General features: G+C 44.9%; 1 protein-coding gene across 6 annotated transcripts in view; it reads right to left on the bottom strand.

Annotated features, from left to right (window-relative positions):
• Nucleotides 1-27,122, bottom strand: part of LOC135217054 (threonine--tRNA ligase, cytoplasmic-like) — a 166,835-nt gene that overhangs the window by 33,470 nt on the left and 106,243 nt on the right. The window contains exon 2 of one of the 6 annotated variants that reach the window (XM_064252681.1): nucleotides 15,879-20,335. The exons of 4 other annotated variants lie outside the window; for them this stretch is intronic. In XM_064252681.1, coding sequence (XP_064108751.1) covers nucleotides 18,243-20,285 — 2,043 coding nt within the window. In that variant the 5' untranslated portion in view covers nucleotides 20,286-20,335 and the 3' untranslated portion in view covers nucleotides 15,879-18,242. Of the gene's footprint in view, nucleotides 1-15,878; nucleotides 20,336-27,122 lie in introns of those variants that run through there. One more of the 6 variants, XM_064252680.1, reaches the window with a different exon arrangement.

Raw genomic sequence — 27,122 nt, 5'->3', positions numbered from 1 at the left:
TGAAATGCTTCCGAGGCCGCGCCCTCACCTCGTGAGCATTTAGTTTAAAAGATTTCAAATCCTTGTCCAAACATGAGTAATGAGCCTCTTTGAATGAACTCCTTAACAATAACGCCAGGGTGTTCTTTGACATGGACAAGCCTGGTCTTTTACGGAACACCGCAGATTGTCCGAAGGACCTTGAATTTCTTAGTTTTATCTAGATAAAACACGAGAGACCCGACAGGGCACAGGACTCTCTCTGGCTCCTGCCCAATAATTTATGCCATCCCCTTGACTTCCAAGCTCCTGGGCAAAGGGTTAGACGGGTTTTCATTCTTAGGCAAGAATGGAAGGTTTAGAGAACACACCGCATTATGTTCTCTAAAGCCAAAACGTCTGATGATGGCTTAAAACCTCCCTAACCCTCTTTTTCGTAGCTAAAGTGGTTAGAAAATTAGCCTTTCTGTTCACATGCATTAAGTTTACCGAAAGGCGAGGATCGAAATGCTTCGACATCAGGAACTTCAGACTACATCTAAGTTCCATGCCGGAATCTTCGATCTGGACAGTTTCGAGACTTCCACAGACCTTAAAGATTGTGAAGGGCTTTGTTGTTTGACAGATCCAAATCTCTAAGCCCAAAGGCCGTCAACAACATACGTACTCCCGTATTCTTTAATAGTCGGGATTGACAGCTTATCCCATTCTTCAGACGGAAAGGGAAGACGGTAATGCAATTCACAGAGGTCGAGGTGTAAGAACGACATTTTTTCCTGCACTATTTCCAGAAATGGCCCACTCCGATTGGTATAATGCAAAATAGGCAGAAGTCCTTTGCCTTGGCAATGACATTTGCCATCAGTCTTAAAAAACCTCTCATTTCGGTCAACTTCTCGACAGTCTGAACTCAGTTAGACTCAGAGCGGAGAGGTTTTGAGATACCTCTCAGAGTGAAGCCGTTAGAGTAAACCGACACCAGGAAGGACGTGATCTCCGTAAACCTATCCTGTCGAAGGCCCACATGGGGCGATCAGTGTTCTTCTCGCTCCCTCTGACGCCAAGAATTATCTTCTTACATCTCCCAAGAGTTTGAAATAGGGGACAAGATACTAAACATCCATCCCCGTTCAATACCATAGGATGGCGTCTATTGCTACCGCTCCCAGATCGAGGATAAGGGAGCAGAGTAGAGGAAGCCTCTTCCTCCTAAACATTGCGAAGAGATGTATCAAAGGACGTCCCTAAAGTCTCAACCACTCTCGATATACGTACTTCCAATCGAAGATTCTATTCGGATGTCAGTAACTTTTGCCGTCGATCGAGAAGATTCGTACGGACGTTGTGCAATCCTGTAACGGACCTCTTGAGGATCGTTACATTCCATGCCTGTTGTCATAACAGGCTCTCTTTCATTAACTCGAACAGGGATCAAGAGAGTGTTTCTCGATACTTCTTGAGACACGAGAGAGATGCGGTATTGTCCAATTTGATTTGTTCCCCTGGGACAAATGTAGGGACGACCGAATTGCTTACAATTCTTTCAGATTATGTGCCAGGACATCTGACACACACTCCAGATGCCTGGTACTTTTTCTCTATCACCTGAGGTGATACTTGAAGCATTGCGAGATGTTCAGAATCGTTTCTAGATCTTGGATATTATTTCATTTTTTATTTCATTTTTCTGGTAGGAAAAAACTGTACAGGTCTGAATTGCAGTCTATTCAAGGAAACAAACTTCTTCAGGGAGGAAATGGTCCCCAGCAGACTCATTCCTTTCCCTACCGAGCATGCTTCCTTCCCTAAGAAATCTGCGCTTTGCCTAAGCAGGAGAGCATTATTATAGTGCTATGCTGCGGTAGACTTATAGAATCCTGTTACGGTGCGGTAAAGAGCACCGAAAGGTCTAAGAGATATCTCTGTTGAAAATTGTTTCGCAAACGAAGGCAATGTTTATTCAATGCATGTTAGAATTCCCCTCAATCCTAGGCTAACGTCCGTGATTGTAGGGCACAGATACAGTTAGTCAGTCAATCCCGCGGGAGAGAGAGATGTAACCGAACCCGCATAACAGCGAGCTAGCTGGTACTGAGTTGGTGTACAATAACAGTTACTTACAGCAGCTTACGTTCACCTTCTCGCAATATTATGCCTGAGTTGCCAGCTACTCTATTCTACGAAGGAATAGGTTTGTTATTATTTGAGCAGAAAGAAACTCTCAAGATACATACAGGCGGTCCCCGGGTTACGACGGGTCCGGCTTACGACATTCCAAGGTTACGACGCTTTTTCTTAAATATTCATTGAAAAATCCGCCCTGGGTTACGACGCTTGTTCCGAGGTTACGACGCTGACGCTTCCGACGCTTTTAAAAAACACATACTATGATAAGATAAGAATCCTTTATAGTTTAGCACAGTTTCTCTCTCTCTCTCTCTCTCTCTCTCTCTCTCTCTCTCTCTCTCTCTCTCTCTCTCTCTCTACTACAAAGATGTATGTTTTTTAGTATGATAAATAAAGGATTTACTATTTTCAAATATTAATATTAATTTATACAGTAATAATATCAATTCATTAAAGAAAATACCATAGTGAATTAGTAAGATTTTAGCTTACATTTAAAAAATTATGGAAGAATGAAGGAAATCCCAGTCTTCTTGAAGTAACTTCCAGTAACCTTTTTCGAGATCCAGGTACTAAAACTGTCAGCTATATATCAAGTTCTGTGACAGCCAGGAGGGGGAAGAGCTGGGGGAGAGCTGCAGTGTTGCAATCATGTGGTCCTGACATCCCCCCCCCCCCTTCCTCTCTCTCTCTCTCCTCTTCTCCTCCTCTCTCTCTCTCTCTCTCTCTACTCTCTCTCTCTCTCGCTCTCTCATTTACTGAGACTTGAGATTTTTTTATGTACTTGTACTATTGTTTTTAATACTTTCAAATAATAATAATAATAATAATAATAATAATAATAATAATAATAATAATAATTACTGTAATTACAAAATTCATATGTGATAGTATTTAAAGAAATACAATACGTACTAATCTATCCATGTCACTTTTAATTAAGGTTAACTCTCTCTCTCTCTCTCTCTCTCTCTCTCGCCACACAAGATAATAATGTGTCATACATAGTGGTAACTCCCTCCCCTCTCTTTCTCTGGAAGCGTTATAAACAGAGAGAGATAAACACTCTCTCTCTCTCTCTCTCTTAACCGAGATGAAAGAATTTTTATGGTACTAGTATGTAAAATGTTTATTGATAATTTCAGTTATTTAAAATAATAATAATAATAATAATAATAATAATAATAATATTAATATAATAATAATAATAATAATAAACTTTAATTACAAATTCGTAATGGACGTATTTTAAAGAGATGAAACTGACCTTTCCATTTCACTTGTAAGGATAATTCCTCTTTCTTACTGAGATGAGAGAATTTTTTGGTAGATGCACGTGTTTATTATATTTTCAAATAATAATAATAATAATAATAATAATAATAATAATAATAATAATAATAATAGAAGTAGTAATAATACGATAACTAATTTCAAAAGAAAATTCTTCCCTTTGTCTTTTTCTGTATCAATTTCCCCCCCCCACCTCAACTCGAGTGACACTCAAGCTTAACAATGCCATACAATTGGTCAACGAATTAATGGTTTTATGTAATCTCTCTCTCTCTCTCTCTCCTCTCTCTCTTACTGAGATGAGATCATTTTCATGGACGTGTATGTAATAAGTTTATCATTAATATTTTCCAATAATAATACTATAAGTACAAAATTCATATCTGAGTATTTTAAATACAATAATCATTCCATTTCTCTCTTTTAAATACTGTAAGGACAACTCTCTCTCTCTCCACAAGATACTTGTCATACATTTGGAGTTTCTATTTCTTCCTTTTATCTCTCTCGCTCTCAGCAAAAGAATTGATAGACAGACAAACATAATTGCACAGTCCTCTCTTTCTCTCTTCTCTGGAGAAATATATGTATTTATGGGAGGGGGAAAAAGTTGCCCTACAGACGTTTCATTTCAATCTATTGAAACCTAAGGAGTTATTTTCTCTCTCTCTCTCTCTCTCTCTCTCTCTCTCTCTCTCTCTCTCTCTCTCCTCTCTCTCTCTCTCTCTCTTGTATTTTAATGAAAATATACATTAATTTGTGAATACACAGTGTTGCACATGAAAAAAAGTAAATTAGTGATAATTTTAGAGATACGGCCCTAAGAAAAATTGCAAATTAGTAGTGAAATTTTCCCTGTGGACATGTTTTCAAGAACGTCGTTCCAGCTTACGACGATTTTCGGGTTACAACGCGTCTTAAGAGCGGAACCCCCGTCGTAACCCGGGGACCGCCTGTATTTAAGCGAAACAGAATTCGCTAAATACAGAAGCTGAGTTTGTGTTGTCGTAACACTACTCTTAAATATCCAAATGTTAAATCGGAAACTCCTGGAAGGTTGCAGGGAGTACCGATTAAAAATACTGCGTCATCCACAGTGACAGCAGCCTTCATTCATCGTCTCGCACTATTCTGCCTGAGTTACCAGCTACTCCATTCTACAAAGGAATAAGTTTATTATCATCATTGAGCAGAAGGAAACTCTTAAGTAGGCATATTTAAACGAAATAGAATTCGCTAAATGCAGAAGCTGAGTTGGTGTCGTCGTAACAATACCTTTTAGCGTTGTCTTCACACTGGAAACTCCTGGAACGGAGGACCAATTAAATACAACTAGAATAACAGTCCTTTCGGTTGCCATCCATAGAAGTAACTACGATATGCGTATATGACTCGAACCATACAGTAGTAATATAACGCAAAGATAAAATACATAAGTATTGTAGTCACTTGGACAGTTAATTCTCTACTACATTCTTTCCTCGATGAGGCGAGGAAGAGAGAGAATGGAAATCGACTGTCTTCGTTCTCTTTGCCAAGAGAACGAATTAATATTATTCGATGGAGATCCTCAAGTGAGAACCAAGGACCGAAAAGGACAGTTCAAGCTTCTTATGTTATTGGACCTAAGACTTCATGGACGTCGTCTACAAGTCTTTTTCGTGGACGAGTCTCTGACTAATGAATGAGAGCTCTTCCGAATCTTGTCAATGAGAGCTTATCCGCTTACGCGATAAAATGTTATTAAGATCTTTATCAATGAGCAAGGCAGAGAGTTTCATTTTTGTCAATGAGGGGTCATCCACTTACTTGACAAAGCGTTTATTGACAAAACAATTAGTATCTTGCTAATGGGGGAAACCCACTTACAAGTAATCCAGGAATTCGAGCATATAGTCTTCCCGATTCTCACCGGAATCGAGGAAGGGGCAGAATTCCTGGTCAGAGACTGGGCTTACGGCAGTCCCGAACGCAGAAGAGGTGTTTTATGACATCGAAATCTGGTTAAAGTTTTTCTGGAATCCATCAAGTCATGGATTCTATTGAACGCTACCTTCGTAGAAAGCGAAGTGGACATCTTGACGAGACCAAGCTCCTTCCTCTTCTTCAACGACGCCCACTGCGAGAGAGGAGAGCAAGGGATCCTCTATCTGAAGGCCTTGAAGCATAGGGCGCTTCTGCTACGTATTCCTTATCAGATGTGTAAGACATCGAGAGTCTTCCAAAAAATGTCCAGGTGAGCGTCCTGGCCAGCGTCCCAATGTCTATGACGTCGAGCGTCTTCCAGAGCCTCCCGTATTGGTTCATAGAACACCAAGTGTTCTGAACGGCATCTCAGTGATGCATAAAAGGCCACCTGCGGGGCGTCCTGGAGAGCCACACGCTGCTCCTGAAGTATGCGAGCACTATAAGAAGACGTACGGCGATCGTCTTCGAGACGGGCCTTAAGACCTTCCTTACCTTCTAACAACCTTCCTTACCTTCTAACAAAGACGGTGGCCGCCTGTGCGACATCTTGCGTCTTTGTAATGCAAATAAACACTTCCAGAAACGCGCTCAAAAAAGGAATGCCGAGCGTTCCGAAAGGCATCCTAGTGAGGGGCTTGCCGAGCGTGCATAATATCCTTTTTAGCGTCTTTAAAAGCTTCCTCGCAAGCATTCCGGTCCTTGGTCCATTGAACACCGAGCTTTCCTTTGAGCGTCCTGAAAGGCGTCTTTGCAAGTTTGCTACCGAGCCTATTAGTGTAAAGAACGCAGTGTGTTCTAAATGGTATCTTAGCAAGGTTCTTGCTGAGCGTCCTGAATGCCTAAAACGCTAAGCATCCTGAAAGGTAACCTTAGGGGCGTTATGGAGAGCCGCATCGAGTGCCTTCATGCTGAAATGCGCGGGAAGAAAAAATGTACGGCGATCGTCGTTCAGACGAGCTTAAAGACCTTCACCTCCTGACAAAGGCGACGGCCGCCTGTGCGACATCTTGCGTCTTTGTAAGGCAAATAAACACCTTCAAGAAACTCACTCAAAAAGGAACTTAAAAGAGTTCTGAAAGGCCTCCTTAGAACATCAAGAGAAGCGACATGGAGAGCTTCTTGACGTGACACGGCGGACCCAAAAGCATCAACACGAGTAACTTGAGAGGCGTCCTTGTGAGGGACGGCGCTCATGAAGTGCGCTAGCATCTAAGCAGAGTGTGATCTTCGTCAGGCTCGCTATATGGACATTCACAACTTCTGAAAAAGACGATGGCTGCCTGTGCGACATCTTGCGTCTTCGTCAAGCTCATTGACAGTTCCCGAAAAGCACTCCGTATGACACCTGTGCGTTCTGGGGTGCGAAATTGTAGAAGGCTACGAGCGAGGAGAAGGAGAAGGAGGAGACTGCCTGACTTGACAGACAGCCTCGAATCCTTCCTGCAGTAGTGTGCTTTGCCCTTCTCTTGGCGAAACGAGGACAAACCGAAGAAGGGTGTGCCAGCCTAGCTGCCGAACCAGTGTTATATCTGGCAGCCGACGGAGTGTCCCTTAGGGACGAGTGAGGGGCATCTTGGCGAGCAGCTTGACTATGCAAAGTAGCTTGCCGGGCGTTAAGCTTAGCAGCTTGAACAACATCCTGTTATGCAGTAGAGTGAACGTCACGTAACGTATACGGAGCGCCATGAGGAGAGGAGGGGGGAGCGTCTTGGGGAGCAGGAAAACAATCCTTGCTGCAAGAGTTGGAATCCCCGTAATCCTCCTTCGGCTTTCGACATGCCCTCTCCCTGGGTCCTGGGAGTCCGACAGAGGTCCAGGCCTAGAGGCATTATAGGGCCGATCTGACGCTCCCTCCTGACGAGAGAGGACGTGAAGCGTCCTTTTCTCTAAAGCTTCTTTTTAGAGGGCACGAGTCCTTCCGAGAGCTCCAACCCTTGTGCGGGGAGGACACGTCGGAGGACGAGAAGCAATCTTTCATGATGCGTGCACTTGCACGATCTTTGGCAGCCTGGGAAGCGTCCTCAGGATCTGCCGAAGGAACGCCAGATCGGTGGGGAGTCTCCGTAACCCTCCTTCGGTTTTCGATTTGCCCCCTCCCTGGTCCTGGGAGTCCGACAGAAGTCTAGACCTAGAGGCGTTATAGAGCCGATCTGACGCCCCCTCCACAACACTGGGGGCACTAAATCAACATCACTACACTCACAACACTGATTGGAGAGCGAGCACTTTAGATTCCAATTACTGATGTAATCCACCATAACAGACAGGGCATTACCTCTCACAGACACTTCTCTCTAAGCCCGTAGGCTATACCAGAAGGTTAGGCAAAATAAAGTTTACAAGAGGTTAGTAGGTTCATTACCCTGACTTCTGTTTACTGATCTTGGAGGAAAACCTCCTGATTCTATTACGCTCTAATTTGCGTACATACGAATCATACATCTTCCTTCGGAATCAGTCAAATATCACACTAATTACATTGATGTTTCAACGAGAATTATGTACACGTCGTGCATATTAAGTGAGAATCTATCGAAAGTTTCGTTATTCTCACATAACCCCTTGCAGACAACAAAATCTGAAACTAGCCTAACTAGATTTAGACGTCTTATGTCAAGAAAATCAAAATTAAATCAATTTATGATAGCGTATGCCTAGCCGCAAATCCCAGTTAATAAACCAAAAAGAAAACAACCAAGATACTTAAGCGGCAATGAAGTTCCAAAATCCTAGGCGGAGGTAATGAAAACAGGTGTTTACATTACCGGCGACAGAAATCTGAATAGAAGATGGGAATGGTTCCTGACACCCGCCTCCCAGCAGCAGGAATGGGTACTAACAACCTGGCCGACCACTGCGTGTGCCTGGAGTTTTGAAATTCTGTCGGACTTCAGAGAATACAGCTATATATATCTGGCAGGTAAGTGTCATGAACAAAACTTAAGGCACAAGGGGTAGATGTTGACCAATAGGAGAGCAGGACCTTATGGGGTGACTAGCATCAGGAACCAATGGGAGAGCGGGAGGATGGTGGCGAGTTTACTCAGTTGGCGGCGCGGGAGTTTTAAAATCGTTCTCGGTGGTCCGGGCGAATCTCGGGACTTTACAGCAACAACCTTTCGTATCTTGAAAACTTTTTGTATGTAGAGCAGTAAAAATTTTCGCATTGGCTTTCGTATCTCGAGTTTTTCATAAGTAGAGCCTTTTGTATCTCGAGGTACTACTGTATAGGGTTTACGTACGCACAATTAATTAAGGATCAGTCTTTGCTCCAAGTCCCAGCACCGCATCCGCTGACACAAACGGACCGAAAGAGAAGCATTTCTCATAAGCTACCCTGACATCCTTGAGGTAATGAGATGCAAAAACTGAATTGCATCTCCAATATGTCGCTTCAAGGATATTCTTCAGTGACATATTCCTTTGAAAGGCTAGAGACGTAGCAACCGCTCGAACTTCATGAGCTTTAACTCTAAGAAGTTTGAAGGAGTCATCTGCGCAATTACTGTGAGCCTCAGTAATAACGCTTCTTACAAAGAAGGCTAAGGCGTTTTTAGACATGGGTCTTTTAGGGTCCTTCACAGAACACCAGAGACCCTGTTGACAACCTCCCAGCTGCTTCTTTTTGCTAAGGTAAAATTTAAGGACTCTGACCGGGCAAAGGGACCTCTCAATTTCTTTACCAATTAGGTTTGAAAGGCCCTTCACTTCAAAGCTCCTGGGCCAGGGCTTTGAAGGATTTTCATTTTTCGCCAGGAATAATGTCTGGAACGAACAAATAGCAGCATCTCCTTTAAAACCAACCCGAGAATCAAGCACGTGTATCTCGCTCGTTCTTTTGGCTGTAGCGAGAGACAACAGGAATAAACACTTCCTCGTAATGTCCCTGAAGGAGGCAAGGTATGGAGGTTCGAACTTCTTCGAGGTTAGGAATTTCAGGACAACGTCCAGATTCCAACTCGGGGCTCTAGGGGTATTGATCTTTGAAGTCTTGAAAGACCGGATCAGATCATGAAGATCCTTGTTGTCAGCTATTTCCAGGCCTCTATTCCTGAAAACAGCTGAAAGCATACTTCTGTATCCTTTGATGGTGGATACAGAAAGGTGCGATTCCTCCCTCAGGAAAAGAAGGAAATCGGCAATGTTGGTCACAGAGGTATTGGAGGAGGACAGCTTCTTTGATTTACAATATCTCCTAAAGACTTCCCACTTCGATTGATAGACTCGCATAGTCGAAGGTCTGCGGGCTCTAGCGATAGCGTTTGCAGCCTTTTGAGAAAAGCCCCTCGCTCTGACGAGTCTTTCGATAGTCGAAAAGGCTGTCAGAGCGAGAGCGGGGAGGTTTTGATGATACCTCGCGAAGTGGGGTTGTCTGAGCAGATCTGCTCTGTTTGGAAGAGATCTGGGGAAGTCCACCGTCCACTCCAGTACCTCTGTGAACCAATCTTGAGCTGGCCAATAAGGGGCTACTAGAGTCATCATCATCCCCTTTGAGGCCGCAAATTTTCTGAGCACTTCGCCCAGAATCTTGAATGGGGGAAAGGTGTATGCATCGAGGCCCGACCAATCTAGTAGAAGGGCGTCGACAGCGAATGCTCTCGGATCCTCTACTGACGAGCAGATGTCTATCCTCTTGGAGAGGAACGTGGCAAACAGGTCTATGTGAGGCCTCCCCCATAGAGACCAAAGTCTTTGACAAACTTCTGAGGGGAGGGTCCACTCTGTGGGAAGGACCTGGTTCCTCCTGCTCAGTCTGTCTGCTCTCACGTTCCTCTCTCCCTGGACAAATCTCGTGAGGAGGATGATGTTTCTCTCCTTTGTCCAGACCAAGAGATTCCTCGCCAGTTCGAAGAGGGAGAACGAATGAGTCCCGCCTTGCTTTCGGATGTACGCCAGAGCGGTGGTGTTGCCCGAGTTGACCTGGACCACCCTGTCTCTGACTACTGACTCGAAGCACTTGAGGGCCAGGTGTATGGCTGCCAGTTCCTCGCAGTTGATGTGCCATGACACCTGTTCCTTCGTCCAGGTGCCCAACACTTCTCTTGTTCCTAGAGTCGCACCCCATCCTGTTTCCGAAGCGTCGGAATACAACACTTGGTTTGGGTTCAGAACAGATAAGGACAATCCCTCGTTCTTTTTGAGAGGGGTTAACCACCATCTCAGGTGATCCTTCACTTCGAGGGGGATCGGGAACGAGTCCGAAAGTTGTCCTGTTTTCCAGTTCTAGACTTTCTTTAGGAAGAATTGTAGGGGGCGAATGTGAAGTCTCCCTAGGGAAAAGAACTGTTCCAGTGAGGAAAGTCTCCCTAGAAGGCTCAACCATTCCCTCGCTGAACTGTGTTCTTTCCCTAAGAAGTTTGAGACTTTCATAAAGCCTCTTATGAGCCTCTCCTGTGAAGGAAAAACTCGAAAACCCCCGAGAATCCATCTGAATCCCCAGATAAACCAGGTTCTGGCTGGGGATCATCTGAGACTTCTCGAGGTTGACGAGTAATCCTAGAGATTGAATCATGTCTAAAGTCGATTTCAGGTCCTCCAAACACTGATTCTCCGATTTGGCCCTGATTAGCCAGTCGTCTAAGTAAAGGGAGATGTTTATTCCCTTTAAATGAAGCCACTTCGCTACGTTCTTCATCAGGTTCGTAAAAACCTGAGGAGCTGTGGACAGGCCGAAACACAAGGCCCTGAACTGATAAATCTTTTCCTTCATTACGAAACGAAGGTACGTACTTCTTCGACGAAGGATGAATGGGAACATGGAAGTAGGCATCTTGTAAGTCCAGGGAGACCATCCAATCTCCTGGACGTAGGGCGGACAGAACCGATGCAGAAGTTTTCATGCGGAACTTCTTTTCTACAAATCGATTCAGAGCACTGACATCTAGAATCGGTCTCCACCCCCCCAAAGCCTTCGGGACTAGAAAAAGGCGGTTGTAAAATCCCGGGGAGTGGGGATCTAGCACCAGCTCGATGGGCCCCCTTGTTCCACATTTCCTCTACCATCTGGAGGAGCATATTTCTCAGCACAGGGTCTTTGTAACGAGCGGACAGTTCCCGAGGAGTTGAAGTCAGGGAAGGTCTGTCCCTGAAGGGGATGAGATATCCCTTCCTCAGAACCGACATCGACCAGGGGTTGTCTTCTCTCATGGCCCAGGCTTCCGCATATTCCAGGAGCCTGGCGCCCACCAGTGTTGGAGGTTCTGCACGTCATTTTCCCTTTTTAAAGGGATGGAAGGTTGACCTTCCTCGCTTATCTGCAATCTTCCTTTTGAAGGGGGGTCGTGAATTAGTACCTCCACGAAAGGGTGGCTGATACGGACGAGAAACTTTCTTAGCAGCCGTCGTAATCGTTCTGCTCTTCTTTGCTGATTGGACAAGAAGGTCTTGGGTCACCTTCTCAGTTAGCGAGTGAGAAATCTCCTTCATTAACTGAGAAGGGAACAGATGTTCTGATAATGGAGCGAACAGCAAAGCAGTTCTTTGTGAAGGAGAAACAGCCTTGGTCAGAAATGAGCCAAAAACCGCTCTCTTTTTCAGTATCCCTGCTCCAGAGAGGGAAGTTACTTCTCCAGAGCCATCCTGTACCGCCTTATCAATACAGGCCAGAATGCTATGAAGCACTTCTGGGCTGAGATCTTCTGAGTCTTGAGACTTCTTAGACATTACCCCAAGGGACCAGTCCAAGAAATTAAATACTTCCAACACGTGGAAGACTCCTTTGAGGAGGTGGTCCAATTCAGACATGCTCCAAGTCGACCGTGCAGAGGATAAGGCGTGTCTCCTGGCAGAGTCTACCAGACTCGAGAAATCAGACTCCGCAGAAGCAGGAAGAGACAGACCCATAGTCTCTCCTGTTTCATACCAAATGCCTCTCCTACCTGTCAGTCTGGCGGGAGGCATACAAAAGACAGTCTTTCCCAATTCTTTCTTGGAGTTCATCCAAGAACCGAGAGACTGGAGTCCCTTCTTCATTGAAATGGCCGGTTTCATTTTCAAGAATGAAGAGGACTTACCGGCCTTGTTACTTGAATAGAGAGAGCGAGGAGAAGGAGGTGCAGCAGGGCTCAGCGACTCTCCGTATTCCTGGAGCAGAAGTGCGGATAAAGTCTTATAATTAGACATTCCTTCATTAGCTGGAGACTCGTCTTCCGAGATATCCTCTAGCTCGAGATCAACTGAAGGAGAACGATCCCTTGTAGGTCGCAAACGTTCTGAAGTAGAAGGGCTTCTATTCGGGGAAGGGCTGGCCAAAAAAGACACTCTATGTTCCTTTGGAAGAGAACCAGAAGTCTTTTCAAGTCTCTTGCACGATACAACAGGTCTTGCAGAAGTCTGAAGTCCAGAAGCGGGAGATCACTTTCGAGGAGAAGAACTCTTGGAAGGCGATTCGCGCCTGAAAGATTCCGCACACCTGGAAAGTTCCGCGCGCTTGGAAAGTTCCGCGCGCCTGGAACGTTCCGTGCATTTGGAAAGAGATTCCCGCTTGGAAAGTTCCAAGCGCCTGGAAGGCGATTCGTGCCTGGAAAGTTCCGCGCGTCTGGAAGGTGACTCCCGTTTGGAAAGTTCCGCGCGTCTGGAAGGTGACTCCCGTTTGGAAAGTTCCACTCGCCTGGAAGGAGACTCGCGCCTGGAAAGTTCCAAGGGCTCGGAATGTTCCGCGCGCCTGGAACGTTCCGTTAGTGTGGAAGGTTCCGTGCGCCTGGATAGTTCCATGGAAGGATCCTTCTGTTTGCTATGCTCCACTTGCTTAGAAGTCTCCTCGCTCTTGGCCGTCTGTTTTCGCTTTGAAGGCGCCTTGCGCCTAGAAAGTTCCTCGCGCCTATTAAGCTCCTCTCTCCCGGAAAGTTCCTCCTGCCTGGCGCTTCTCACAAAGATGGTTCTTCTAGGTCTGAAGAAAACCACTCATCTATAGGAGCTAGTTGCTTGGGAGAAGGCGGAACATTCTCAGGAAGCTCGGACACAATTCCACACTTCCTGGAAGAATGCGGAACAGGAGATCGGAACTCTGGTGCCTCTCGTTTGGAGGGAGGAACCTCTGAGCGTCCAGCGGACCTCTTGATAGGAAGGGAGTTATCCTTCCTACGAAGAGGTTTTTTGGAGAGAACTCCAACTAATGAGGAGATCTGTTCCTGCATTTTTAGTAGGATTCTGAGTAGTAGTTAGTTCGCATCCTCTGTCCTTGTCGGAAAGAGGGGAGGGCTATCTGGAAGGCGTCTGAGGCTCCCTTACAGCAATGGGAGTCAAAAAGGCTTCTCTTGGCTCTCTTGATTACGAAGGGTGCTTCTGGAAAGCGTTCGGGACTTGAGTCAAGAGCAGTCGCTTTCCAGCTCCTCTTCAAGGGGCGAGAAAGATCCGTGTCTTTCCACCCTCTTCTAGGTGAAGGCGACTCTGAAGACGAGAAGCACTCATGAAGGATGCTTTTCCTATAGCGATCCCTGGCAGTCTGAGGTGTAACAGAACCTGCCGAAGGGACGTCTGACCGGTGAGGAACCTCTACAACCTCCGTGCGGGCTTTCGACATTCTTTTCTCTCCTCTGGGCCAGGGAGCTTGAAAGGTCTAGACCTGGGAGCGTTGTAGAGCCAATCATACGCCCCCTCCACTACACTGGGACACTCACATCACTGTCCACTGATACGTCACAACCACTCTTACCTTCTAATGCCGCCATTTTGACTTGCATTCTATGAAGGGTACCCTTCAGATCTGCAATTTCCGATGCTGAATCTGTAGGATTTGCAATGGGTGAAGGGGCAGAAATAGAGGGAGAAGGATTAATCAATGTATGAGCAGGAGAAGCTAGAAAGCTAGATACTAGTTCGCTAGACCTAGATCTACTATGGCTTTTGGAAGCCTTCCTCAGCCTATCCTTTTCTAGCCTCTTCGTATAAGAAGTAAGTTCCTTCCATTCTTCTGCACTTAAACTCTCGCACTCTTTACAGGTGTTAGCAAAAGAACATTCATACTTTCTACAACGCCTGCATACAGTGAGGATCTACCGAAGTTTTCGGCATTCTCACCCTGCAGCCCTCATTCACACATCTCACAACAACACTCGAGTCAGACATTCTTAGAAAAATCCAAAATCAAGTTCAAGAAACGGTCCACGATAGCGTATGCCAATACAACGATCCAAGTACGTCACCAAAAGTCGGTCAAGAAGATCAATAGCGATGAAAAAAGAATTCCAGCCAGGAGGTACCAACAACACTGTTGACAGTTCCGGCGACAGAACAAATCTGAATGAGAAAACGGGAATGGTTCCTATTCCTGGCCGCGGGCTAGATCACCTGACCTACCTGTAGCGTGTGCCGCGAAATCTGAATTTCTGTCGGGACGACGGAGTCTAAAGCTAAGTATATATCTGACAGGTAAGTTGAATGTATAAAAACACTTTATTTACAGGTTAATTTGCATTACGTTATTAAGTTAGGTATTGAATGGTCCAATTTGTTGTAGTATTTCATTGTTTATAGGTCGATTTAGCTTTATTATGAAATTTACTGGGGTGTTTTTGGAGGGCTTGGAATGGATTAGCCATTTTACATGTAAAATGTGGTCCAAGATACGTAAACCTCATGATACGAAGGGCGTCTCGGAACGGATTAATTTCGTATCTCGAGGTACTACTGTATTTTACACATATCTTTTTTTATTTTGGTATGAATACATAACTACAAGGAATGCAGGTGAAAAAAAACTTTTTTTGCAAAAAACAAAATATACAAAACACCAATAAATACAGATATATAAATACTTGTAACATAAAACTAAATATAAAATCAATGCAGAATACTCACTCGTAATCCTGACTTTTCGTTCTATTCTTGTTTTCTCCCTCCTCCATTGAAGAGTCTTGCATTTTTCCTATCTACATGACAAGGTATAGGTAGAGGAGGGAGACACACGCCCTTACTGCAGATGGGCCGCCCTTCGGCGGTCCACTGCCCGACGGGACATTGGAATGTGAGGGAGGGCGACAGCAGGGACAGGGACAGCAGCGACGGCAGCATCAGCAGGGGCAGCATCATCAAGAGAGCGAGGAGAAGGAGGTGCAGCAGGGCTCAGCGACTCTCCGTATTCCTGGAGCAGAAGTGCGGATAAAGTCTTATAATTAGACATTCCTTCATTAGCTGGAGACTCGTCTTCCGAGATATCCTCTAGCTCGAGATCAACTGAAGGAGAACGATCCCTTGTAGGTCGCAAACGTTCTGAAGTAGAAGGGCTTCTATTCGGGGAAGGGCTGGCCAAAAAAGACACTCTATGTTCCTTTGGAAGAGAACCAGAAGTCTTTTCAAGTCTCTTGCACGATACAACAGGTCTTGCAGAAGTCTGAAGTCCAGAAGCGGGAGATCACTTTCGAGGAGAAGAACTCTTGGAAGGCGATTCGCGCCTGAAAGATTCCGCACTGGAGTTCCGCGCGCTGGAAAGTTCCGCGCGCTTGGAAAGTTCCGCGCGCCTGGAACGTTCCGTGCATTTGGAAAGAGATTCCCGCTTGGAAAGTTCCAAGCGCCTGGAAGGCGATTCGTGCCTGGAAAGTTCCGCGCGTCTGGAAGGTGACTCCCGTTTGGAAAGTTCCACTCGCCTGGAAGGAGACTCGCGCCTGGAAAGTTCCAAGGGCTCGGAATGTTCCGCGCGCCTGGAACGTTCCGTTAGTGTGGAAGGTTCCGTGCGCCTGGATAGTTCCATGGAAGGATCCTTCTGTTTGCTATGCTCCACTTGCTTAGAAGTCTCCTCGCTCTTGGCCGTCTGTTTTCGCTTTGAAGGCGCCTTGCGCCTAGAAAGTTCCTCGCGCCTATTAAGCTCCTCTCTCCCGGAAAGTTCCTCCTGCCTGGCGCTTCTCACAAAGATGGTTCTTCTAGGTCTGAAGAAAACCACTCATCTATAGGAGCTAGTTGCTTGGGAGAAGGCGGAACATTCTCAGGAAGCTCGGACACAATTCCACACTTCCTGGAAGAATGCGGAACAGGAGATCGGAACTCTGGTGCCTCTCGTTTGGAGGGAGGAACCTCTGAGCGTCCAGCGGACCTCTTGATAGGAAGGGAGTTATCCTTCCTACGAAGAGGTTTTTTGGAGAGAACTCCAACTAATGAGGAGATCTGTTCCTGCATTTTTAGTAGGATCTGAGTAGTAGTAGTCGCATCCCTGTCCTTGTCGGAAAGAGGGGAGGGCTATCTGGAAGGCGTCTGAGGCTCCCTTACAGCAATGGGAGTCAAAAAGGCTCTCTTGGCTCTCTTGATTACCGAAGGTGCTTCTTCTGGAAAGCGTTCGGGACTTGAGTCAAGAGCAGTCGCTTTCCAGCTCCTCTTCAAGGGGCGAGAAAGATCCGTGTCTTTCCACCCTCTTCTAGGTGAAGGCGACTCTGAAGACGAGAAGCACTCATGAAGGATGCTTTTCCTATAGCGATCCCTGGCAGTCTGAGGTGTAACAGAACCTGCCGAAGGGACGTCTGACCGGTGAGGAACCTCTACAACCTCCGTGCGGCTTTCGACATTCCTTCTCCTCTGGGCCAGGGAGCTTGAAAGGTCTAGACCTGGGAGCGTTGTAGAGCCAATCAGACGCCCCCTCCACTACACTGGGGACACTCACATCACTGTCCACTGATACGTCACAACCACTCTTACCTTCTAATGCCGCCATTTTGACTTGCATTCTTTGAAGGGTACCCTTCAGATCTGCAATTTCCGATGCTGAATCTGTAGGATTTGCAATGGGTGAAGGGGCAGAAATAGAGGGAGAAGGATTAATCAATGTATGAGCAGGAGAAGCTAGAAAGCTAGATACTAGTTCGCTAGACCTAGATCTACTATGGCTTTTGGAAGCCTTCCTCAGCCTATCCTTTTCTAGCCTCTTCGTATAAGAAGTAAGTTCCTTCCATTCTTCTGCACTTAAACTCTCGCACTCTTTACAGGTGTTAGCAAAAGAACATTCATACTTTCTACAACGCCTGCATACAGTGAGGATCTACCGAAGTTTTCGGCATTCTCACCCTGCAGCCCTCATTCACACATCTCACAACAACACTCGAGTCAGACATTCTTAGAAAAATCCAAAATCAAGTTCAAGAAACGGTCCACGATAGCGTATGCCAATACAACGATCCAAGTACGTCACCAAAAGTCGGTCAAGAAGATCAATAGCGATGAAAAAAGAATTCCAGCCAGGAGGTACCAACAACAATGTTGACAGTTCCGGCGACAGAAAAAATCTGAATGAGAAAACGGGAATGGTTCCTATTCCTGCCGCTGGGTAGATCACCTGACCTACCTGTAGCGTGTGCCGCGAAATCTGAATTTCTGTCGGGACGACGGAGTCTAAAGCTAAGTATATATCTGACAGGTAAGTTGAATGTATAAAAACACTTTATTTACAGGTTAATTTGCATTACGTTATTAAGTTAGGTATTGAATGGTCCAATTTGTTGTAGTATTTCATTGTTTATAGGTCAATTTAGCTTTATTATGAAATTTACTGGGGTGTTTTTGGAGGGCTTGGAATGGATTAGCCATTTTACATGTAAAATGTGGTCCAAGATACGTAAACCTCATGATACGAAGGGCGTCTCGGAACGGATTAATTTCGTATCTCGAGGTACTACTGTATTTTACACATATCTTTTTTTATTTTGGTATGAATACATAACTACAAGGAATGCAGGTGAAAAACTTTTTTTGCAAAAAACAAAATATACAAAACACCAATAAATACAGATATATAAATACTTGTAACATAAAACTAAATATAAAATCAATGCAGAATACTCACTCGTAATCCTGACTTTTCGTTCTATTCTTGTTTTCTCCCTCCTCCATTGAAGAGTCTTGCATTTTTCCTATCTACATGACAAGGTATAGGTAGAGGAGGGAGACACACGCCCTTACTGCAGATGGGCCGCCCTTCGGCGGTCCACTGCCCGACGGGACATTGGAATGTGAGGGAGGGCGACAGCAGGGACAGGGACAGCAGCGACGGCAGCATCAGCAGGGGCAGCATCATCAAGGGTGGCGGCAGCATGGGCGGCGTCGGCAGGAGCAGGACGACCGAGGTTGGCCCTCCTAGCGACATCTGCCCTATCCTCTAGGGGCAGATCTGGAGCTCGGGGCAGGGGGGCAGTGTTGGAAGGCCACTCCTCAGGATTAAAGTTTATGAGGGCATTCCCGGCCACCTCGAGAAACTGGAAGTGGGACAACCTCTGGGTGTCGGAATTGTACCCACAGTAAAGGATGTAGGCATTCTGGAGGGCCAACTGAAGGAGGTATTTGAGGAGCTTCTGTGTCCACCTCCTGGTTCTCCTGGCAAAGGGATAATACTGGATGAGTTGATCAAAGAGATCAACTCCTCCCAAGTGCCTATTGTAGTGCCCAATGACGGTAGGCCGTTGGACACGAAACTCCTCATACGTAACTCGGCCCTGCCGACGTGTCTTCTTCCGCTGAACGACCTCTTCTTGGATGGGCTCATAACTTGTCGTAATCATGGGCACGAGTCGGACCCCCTTCCAACAGATGATGAAGACATCTCCCTTCCGCCGCCACTCTGTCTCTCCTCTATCCAGATGTTGCGGCTGGCTAGCGAACCTCTTGAGGACATTCGGGGCCCCACGCACCAACCGAATGGTACCACTGACGTGCACACCTGCTTCATACAGTTCCTGGGCCAGGGATACTGAGTTATAATAATTATCCATAAACAGGTGGTATCCCTGGTTACGGAAACGATCCACAAGACCGAAGACAGTGTCACGCAGCGTGGAGAAGACCCCGGAATACACAGAGAAGTCCACAACGTATCCAGTGTTGGATTCCGTAATAAAAAATATCTTCACACCATATTTCTTTGGTTTCTTGGGGTTGTACACTTTTATACTTAGACGCCCTTTGTATGGCATCATCCCCTCATTCAAAGAAAGGTTCTGGGAAGGAACCACGAGAAACTGGGACCGCTCACGAATGTAGTCCAACACTGGGCGGACTAAGATGAGGCGGTCGGGGTTATTTCGGGGTATGGCCCTTCGGTTGAAGGCGTTGAAATACCTGTTCAACGCCAGGAAACTATCACGGGGCATAATGTCGGGCACATTGGGCGTACTTAAAAAAAAATTCCGCCTCCAATATTGCCTGACGTCGACAGCAGGTGTAATTCCAAAGAAAATGTGGAGCCCCAAAAAATGCGCCATGTCCATGAGGTTGCAGCCCTGCCAGCGATATGACAACGTTGTCTGCAGTTCCTCGCGGCAGTACCGAGCGTAATCTGCCGTCTCTGCAACGAGGTATTCCAGCAATTCCCGCGTCAGGAAGAGCTGAATAAACCCCAGTGCAGTGAGAGGCACAGGGACGGTCAGCCCAGGGGTTGCCGTGAATGGGTGCATGTTAGGTGGGGTGGGGTCCTCCAACCACCCCTCATCACCTTCGGATGAACTGCCTTCACCTAAGCTGCCGCGACGTTGCGACCTTCTACGGGGCCGTGCGCTCGCACGTGCGGCACGACTTCGCACTCCCACCCTCCCCACTGGCCCATCTCCCTCACTTTCACCATCACTTTCTGTCTTGTCCCTACCAGCCACAATCGGTGCCTCCTCCTCCTCCTCAGACTCTCCCTCATAATCACTGAAACCACTGAACTCCAGTTCACTTTCAGGCTGTGGCTCCCCTACGGACATTGGGGGCAAATACTCGTCATCACTGACATCGGACGTGATGTCCTCGTCACTAGATGACCAACTGCCATCAAAATAAGGACTTTCCACCCGCTCTCGATCGAGCTCCAACAAATACTCATCAATGTCCCTTTGTTGGAGGCCTCCCAAATGCTTTCGAATGCCCCTCAGGACACTGTGATGCTTCCTAGGGGTCGTAAAAGGCACAGGATGTGGTCCTTGGTCCCTTTCGGGCACAACACGGTCCTGACGATGTTGGGACATCTCTGCAAACGTCCTGTTGCGTCACAAATACGCTAACACTTGCAAAAGTTCTGCAAAACACAAATGCGTCAAGAAAACGCTCTCCAACGATGCGTCGCTGATGCTTTGTAGTGCGAGAAGAAATAAATTCGCGCATGCGCGGCTGGGTAACGCTTGTAAACAAAAGAACAGCGTGAACCGTGAACTCCCAGCATCCCTCAAGGGGCGTGATTTAAAATCTTTTGCAAACTAGGCATATAACTATTTTTCCCGACAGACAATTTTAGTCGACGTACAATACGTCCAGTCGGCATTTAAGGGTTAACAATGTGGGCCAACACATGTAAAGTCTAACCTAACTATGGTGAAAACAATACTCAAGGAGTATAAAATGAAAAGAAAAGAATACAAATTCAAACTGCATTTACATTAGCATAAACAACAGTCTAACACTAGTTCATAATCCGAGTCTCCATCTATCCAAAGTGACTGAAGGAGATAATACATATCTTATAAGACTGAAAAAAGGTAAATGTAAAAGGGATGGCTACATGGAGATATCGTTTATGATCACACAAAATGGAGTTTTCATATTAAAACTAATATTGTAATACCTACCTGAACACCTGAATTAGCCCTGGTCACCCGGCCAGCCCGAACAACACCCCACAAAAATTACCAACACTTAGGTAAAATATTTAACTGCCAGCGCTACCAATGCTGCAGGTAAACATTATTTTACCTTTGGCACAGTATTGGCCGGGAACAAACAGATTTCTGGATCCAATGGGGATCCTAACCTAACAGGACTAAATAAAGGACCTGAAGGCAACTGCCCTTGGAACAATGCCTTGCCTAGCTGATCCCTAACACTCCTAGTTGTCTGTGTCAGTCCTATTTTTTATTTCATTTTCAGACTTACGTTTTCAGGGAAATAAAGGAATTCTGCTGCGGACACTGCCTGCTCCTCACCATGGGGGACAATAGTTCCTACCTTTTCGGTTTTTGGATCTCCATGAACCCCGGCACCTGTCAGGGCTGGTTCCGGAACAGGCAGGGAAACTGGAAGAAAGCGGTTAGTAAATTGTTCCCTATTGCTAACTTTCATCTCGTCCTGCAACTTAGACATCAGTGAGGTAATTAACCCAGACATACTCGATGTCAACCTATCTTCTAACTTCTTATAAAGTACTGACTCCAACTCACTAGCTTCTTCTACCTTGGGTTTATTTGCTGAAACTACCCTACCTTTACTCTTTGAAGCAAGAGCTTTCCTATGTTTAATATATGCCTGCATTTGATCCGTAGACCAGTCCTTACACTCGTCACATCGACGACCTAAATTGCATTGAATTTTCCTACATGAAACACACAAGGAATGTCAATCGTATTTGAGTGTACTCATCCTCTGTTTGCAGGCGGTACAGGAGCAATGAGTTGCTGCCTCTTCGCTGGGATGGTCTGGAGGAGTCTTAGTTGGGGGAGGATCCTTTGCAGTTGATTCCATTTTGCGGTCCGAGTCCATTATCAAAAGAAAACAAGCAGAGAAAAGCCAAGGCGAAATCCAAAACAAGCAAGGGCAACAACAATCTTATCCAACGTGGTAGGGGGTCTGGCTGTGGCTAAAGATTTACACACTGCAAGAAACGTCTTGACAGGCAAACAAACAAAAAGTGATTGACGGGAGTAGTCAATGTCAGCAGTGCCGCCAACCGCGGACAAGTGACTCAGTAACAATGTTTACCTGCAGCATTGGTAGCACTGGCAGATAAAAATTTTACCTAAGTGTTGGTAATTTTTGTGGGGTGTTGTTCGGGCTGGTCAGGTGACCAGAGCTAATTCAGGTGTTCAGGTGGTGTATTGCAATATTTAAAAGTAATTTGTATTTTTCCTAACATACAAACCTGAGGTCTTTACATATGAATTACCTTAAGCGCAAGTTGGCTATTCTACACCACAAGGTTGTTCGTTAGTTGTACCACTGGTGGGAGAGGCGAGGGTACCCTCACCACTTCCCTTCACCGAGTCATGTAACCACTTGCCTTATAGCCCAACCCTAAGCTTTGTTTTAAGGAAAAATGCAAATTACTTTTAAAATTTGTCAATTGTTCCTACACGAATATAAACCATCGGTCTTTACAAAGGAATAGTAGTACTTATAAATTGGTATGAGGATCCGAGTTAACTTCCTAACTGACTAGAGGTTCACTCACCTAGGACTTTTTCCTGGTTGTGCTATGTTGAGTAGAGGACCCATTGCAATACCTCTGATCATGAGAACAAAAGTCCACTAGGGAGGGGATCGAACAGGACTCTAATCTGGTGTTAGAGGCCGATGGATTCTGAATTTTCGTCACGAATTACAGAATAAATTTAAATGAAACAGATCCCAATCCCCTCAGTGTTTAACATAAGAAAAACCACAAAGTTCGCCTAATCTCTTCACCAATGCCAGGCCGGGCAGAAACACAATCTTGTGGGTCAGATCAGACTGATCGACTCATGAGAGGTTCATAAGGTGCACAAGTTAGGCTTCGAAGGATGAGTCACATTCCACTAAGGGGGCCTGAGTTCCTGGGAGGACAAGACTTTTCAAAGCTTCTCATCAGCATGGATATCTCCAATGAGGAAGAGAGATCTAGTATGTCTTTTACTTAAGCATAGGACCAAGACCAGGGCGGCCTTAATTGCTGATACAGCAAGACGCTTTTCTCAGTGAAGGAACTTAGAAAGTATGCTACCTGCTGAACAGTGGCTCTCTAACCACAGAGAAACCCCTCTCATGACACCAACCACAGATGAAGGCCCATTTCCCATTATATACTGAGCATTTCCGAAGATATCCGGACACCTCTAAGGTTGTCTGGTGAGAAAAGCCTCTCGTTCATAGGAGACGCTGGATAGCCTCCAGTTATGAAGGGATAAGGAATCTACGGACTGGTGGAACATCTCTAAGTGGGATTGGCAGAGAAGGTTGTGCCACGGAGGGATTTCTCTCAGTTCCTCCGATAGCAGAGCCTGCAGGTCTGGGTACCACTCAGCATGCAGCCATTTGGGTGCCACCAGGGTCACTCTGAGATTCGTGGTGATCACTACCGTGTTGATCACTCGACTAATAAGACAGAACAGAGGAAGAACATGTGTCAAGACTATCCCAAGTGCTGAGAGGCTTCCTCCACCGCAGCCCAACGATCCAGGACAAATGAGCAAAACACTGGCATCTTCCTGTTGTGCCTTGTCGCAAAGAGATCTATTACTGATCGTTCCCAAAGACTGAACAATCTTTCCATGATGTCTGGGTGCAGGGATCATTCTGTCCTTGTCACTTGACCCTGACGACTGAGTTTGTGTGCCATTTCATTCTTCTTACCAAGGATGTATCTGGCTGACAACTCACCGAGTGTGCTAATGCCCACTAATGCACTTGCACTGCCAACTGATTAAATTCTTTGTTGATGCATGCCACTATTGTAGTATTGTCGCTCATAGTAACTCCTCCAGATGTGCGGCCCATCCGTCCCTTGAGGCATCCGAAAACAGCATCTCAGGAAGGGGTGTGTGAAGTTGGACTCCTGTTACAAGGTTCCTGTCATCTACCAACAAGGATACATTCTGTCTCACTTCTCTCGATAGAGGAATGGGAAGGGACAGAGGATCCCTTGATTGATACCAGAACTTCATTCACCACTGGAGGGACAGAAACTGAAGTCTCCCATGACGGGGGCAGCTTCTCTCAAGACGACAGGAGACCAAGATTGACCGGCACATTCAAGCTGGTTGTTCCTATTGGGACAGGAATAACTGTGATGTCTCCTTGAACTTCCTGATACAGGGGTCTGAGGGAAAGAGGTACTGTTGCTGTATCTAGGGACAAGTATTATTCATACAACACATACGCTTGCAGCATTTGGTGCAGTGCAAACGGCGTGTGGGTCTACATCAAAGGGTGAGATAAAGCAATTGTATCGTCACTGTACCACACCTGGGTAAAAGCAAGGTTTAGGCTTAGATGATTATTGGGTTTGCATGTTACCCAAGAATAGGAACAGATAGTATATAAAAAATCTTCAATCACAAAAAAAAGGAAGGAAAAAACCAGGATGGAGTGACCGCAGAACAGCTAGGAAACATTCAGGCAGAGGAAGGCAATATTGTGTCCTCTCTCTACAAAGGCTATAAGGCAAGAAGTTACGTGACTCAGCGAAGGGTGATGGTGAGAATACCCCTCGCCTCTCCCTACGGTAGTGCAGCTACTGAACAACCTCGTTGTGTAGAATAGTCTGCTCCAGCTTGCACTGAAGGTAATTCTTACACAAAGACCAATGGTTCGTATTCATGTAGACAAATAATTTTTTTGCTGAATATAGAAAATAGGGTATATAGTGTATTAAATTATTTATATATATATATATATATATATATATATATATATATATATATATATATATATATATATATATATATATATATATATATATATATATATTATAGGTGTGATATGAGAAATTTACTATCTTTTGTTTATGCTTTTACTTGCATATCTCAACCAGGCCTGGTACTAAACGAAGTGCCTTAAGGAACTTCTGCCATGTTTATTACCAGCCCATGGGTGGGTGTAAAAAAAGACAGTAGGGTAAACAACCGACTGGACTGGCCAACTCCCCGACAACCGCGTTTTCGGCCACCCTCCGAAAAAGTACTTTAACACGTCCTGACACCAGAGATGGTCATCAGTCATGAGTTGTTGGTGGCGAGTGGAACAGCTCGAGACTTCTACTCTCCTTTCAAAGTAAGTATTTTCATCAAAGTTAGAAATTAAGGCCATATTTTAAGATTTAAACAGAGGTTAATGAAAAGTGTGGCCAACACAGTGCACACTACCCCCATGATGCTTTCGAAATTTTTACTTACAATTTAAAATGTTTAGAAGATTGACGCCATCTTGATGTTTGCGGAGTCGCTTGTGTCAACAAACTTCCCCTTTCCTGTGCTAAATCCGCACATCACTTATACCCATAGATGCTGGGGCACTTTCATTACAACAATTGTAAACACGACTTCCAACCACTACTTATCCAAGGGGACTACGGCATTCTTTGCGGCATTTTGCGCTCTATAATTGTTTATCAGTGTTGTCAATTGGTATGTGTTTACCCTCCAAACTGGGTATAAGACTTACCCAAAACTGGGGAAATAAGTGAAATTAGCGTATCTACAGTAGTACCTCGAGATACGAAATTAATCCGTTCTGAGGCGTCCTTCGCATCATGAGGTTTTCGTATCTTGGACCACAATTTACATATAAAATGGCTAATCCGTTCCAAGCCCTCCAAAAACACGCCAGTAAATTATATTTCCAGGCCTACAACACATGTTCTAGGGTTATGACGCCGATCCGACGGAAGAAATATGACTCCAAAAAGGGATTTTGACGTAGGAAAAATCTATTTCTGGGCGAAGGGCCCGTGTCGCCCAGTGAAATAGGTTCCTTTAGCACTATTTCTAAGGTAAAATAGTTATAATACCAGAGAACCGCTAAATTGGAAATGCCAGAATATTCTGGCTCGCTCACCTTTATTAAAAAGTGTCAGTATGTTTCTGGGGCGAGTGAAACCACTACCACGGGTCCTTCTCCGTTTCACTACCACGGGTCCTTCTCCAATTAGCCTCCCTTACATCAAAAACCTCAAAAAGAGAGGAGCCGACCTATGGCTCACTACCTGCTACCGTGTAGTTAGCGCCTATGACGTTGTACCTGCAGATAGCACCCAAGCTTGGTGCACAGTTGGGGGGGAAAGACAAGGGTGGGATTTCATAGTGCTAAAGGAACCTATTTCATGGAGCGACACGGCCAAGCCCAGAAAAGGCAAAATACTGTACACACTTGAGTAATATTCAACTGCATGTAATGTTCAAACCCCATTTTTTACTGCATATATTAGGACTTTAGCATATGTCCCTTAGCAATAAGCCTAGCCTATGTTAGCGGTTGCTACTGTAGCCTAGTCTATGATTCTGACATCTAAACCTAAGAAGCTAAAAGCTTAGAATATGCCAATAAAATGTAAAATAATCATTATGTTTTCATTTTAAATAATTAATTAATTAATCATTAACTTTAATACACAAACAAACAAACAAACAAAAACTTTCCAATCGATTGTTTACATTCAGCTCTTACGAGTACCGAACGAACGCCAAGCAATCACTTTTCCTAGGAAACAGTTAGCCATAAATTTTCATTAGTATCTCTCTTCAACTAATGAAACTACCAAACAGTATAACAACCTTTCATTTCTATTCTTTATTCTATCTTTACCTAATGGAGATACCGAGTTACTGACAGCTATAATGAAACATATACGTAACGTAATATTAAAACAAAAGAAGAATTCTAAAAAATACGTATTTGTTGGCTTCCATGATAGCAGTCTGATTTATTTTATATTTTATGATATCTAATTCACGATTTTTTTATTAAATGTATTGCATGTGCTCATTTCAAATAATTATTAAGTAACCATTAACTATAATAACACAAAAAAAAAAAAAAAAAAAAAACTTCCAAACTTCTGTTTACATCCAGCACTTACGAGTATCGAACGATCGCCAAGCAATCACTTTTCCTAGTACACAATAAGCCATAAATTTTCATTCTCTCTCTTCAACTACTGAAACTACCAAACAGTATAATAACCATTCATTTTCTATTCTTTATTCTATCTTTACCTAATGTTTTTTTTTTATTAATGTATTGCATGAATAAGTTTTTCAATTTACAGCATCCTTTTACCAATAGAATACTTAAAGCACAAGGGGTAGATGCTGACCAATAGAGAGCAGGATCTTATGGGGTGA

This window comes from Macrobrachium nipponense, chromosome 7, assembly GCF_015104395.2.
Source record: "Macrobrachium nipponense isolate FS-2020 chromosome 7, ASM1510439v2, whole genome shotgun sequence".
Classification (NCBI taxonomy): domain Eukaryota; kingdom Metazoa; phylum Arthropoda; class Malacostraca; order Decapoda; family Palaemonidae; genus Macrobrachium; species Macrobrachium nipponense.
This window is presented reverse-complemented; position numbering and strand designations above follow the sequence as displayed.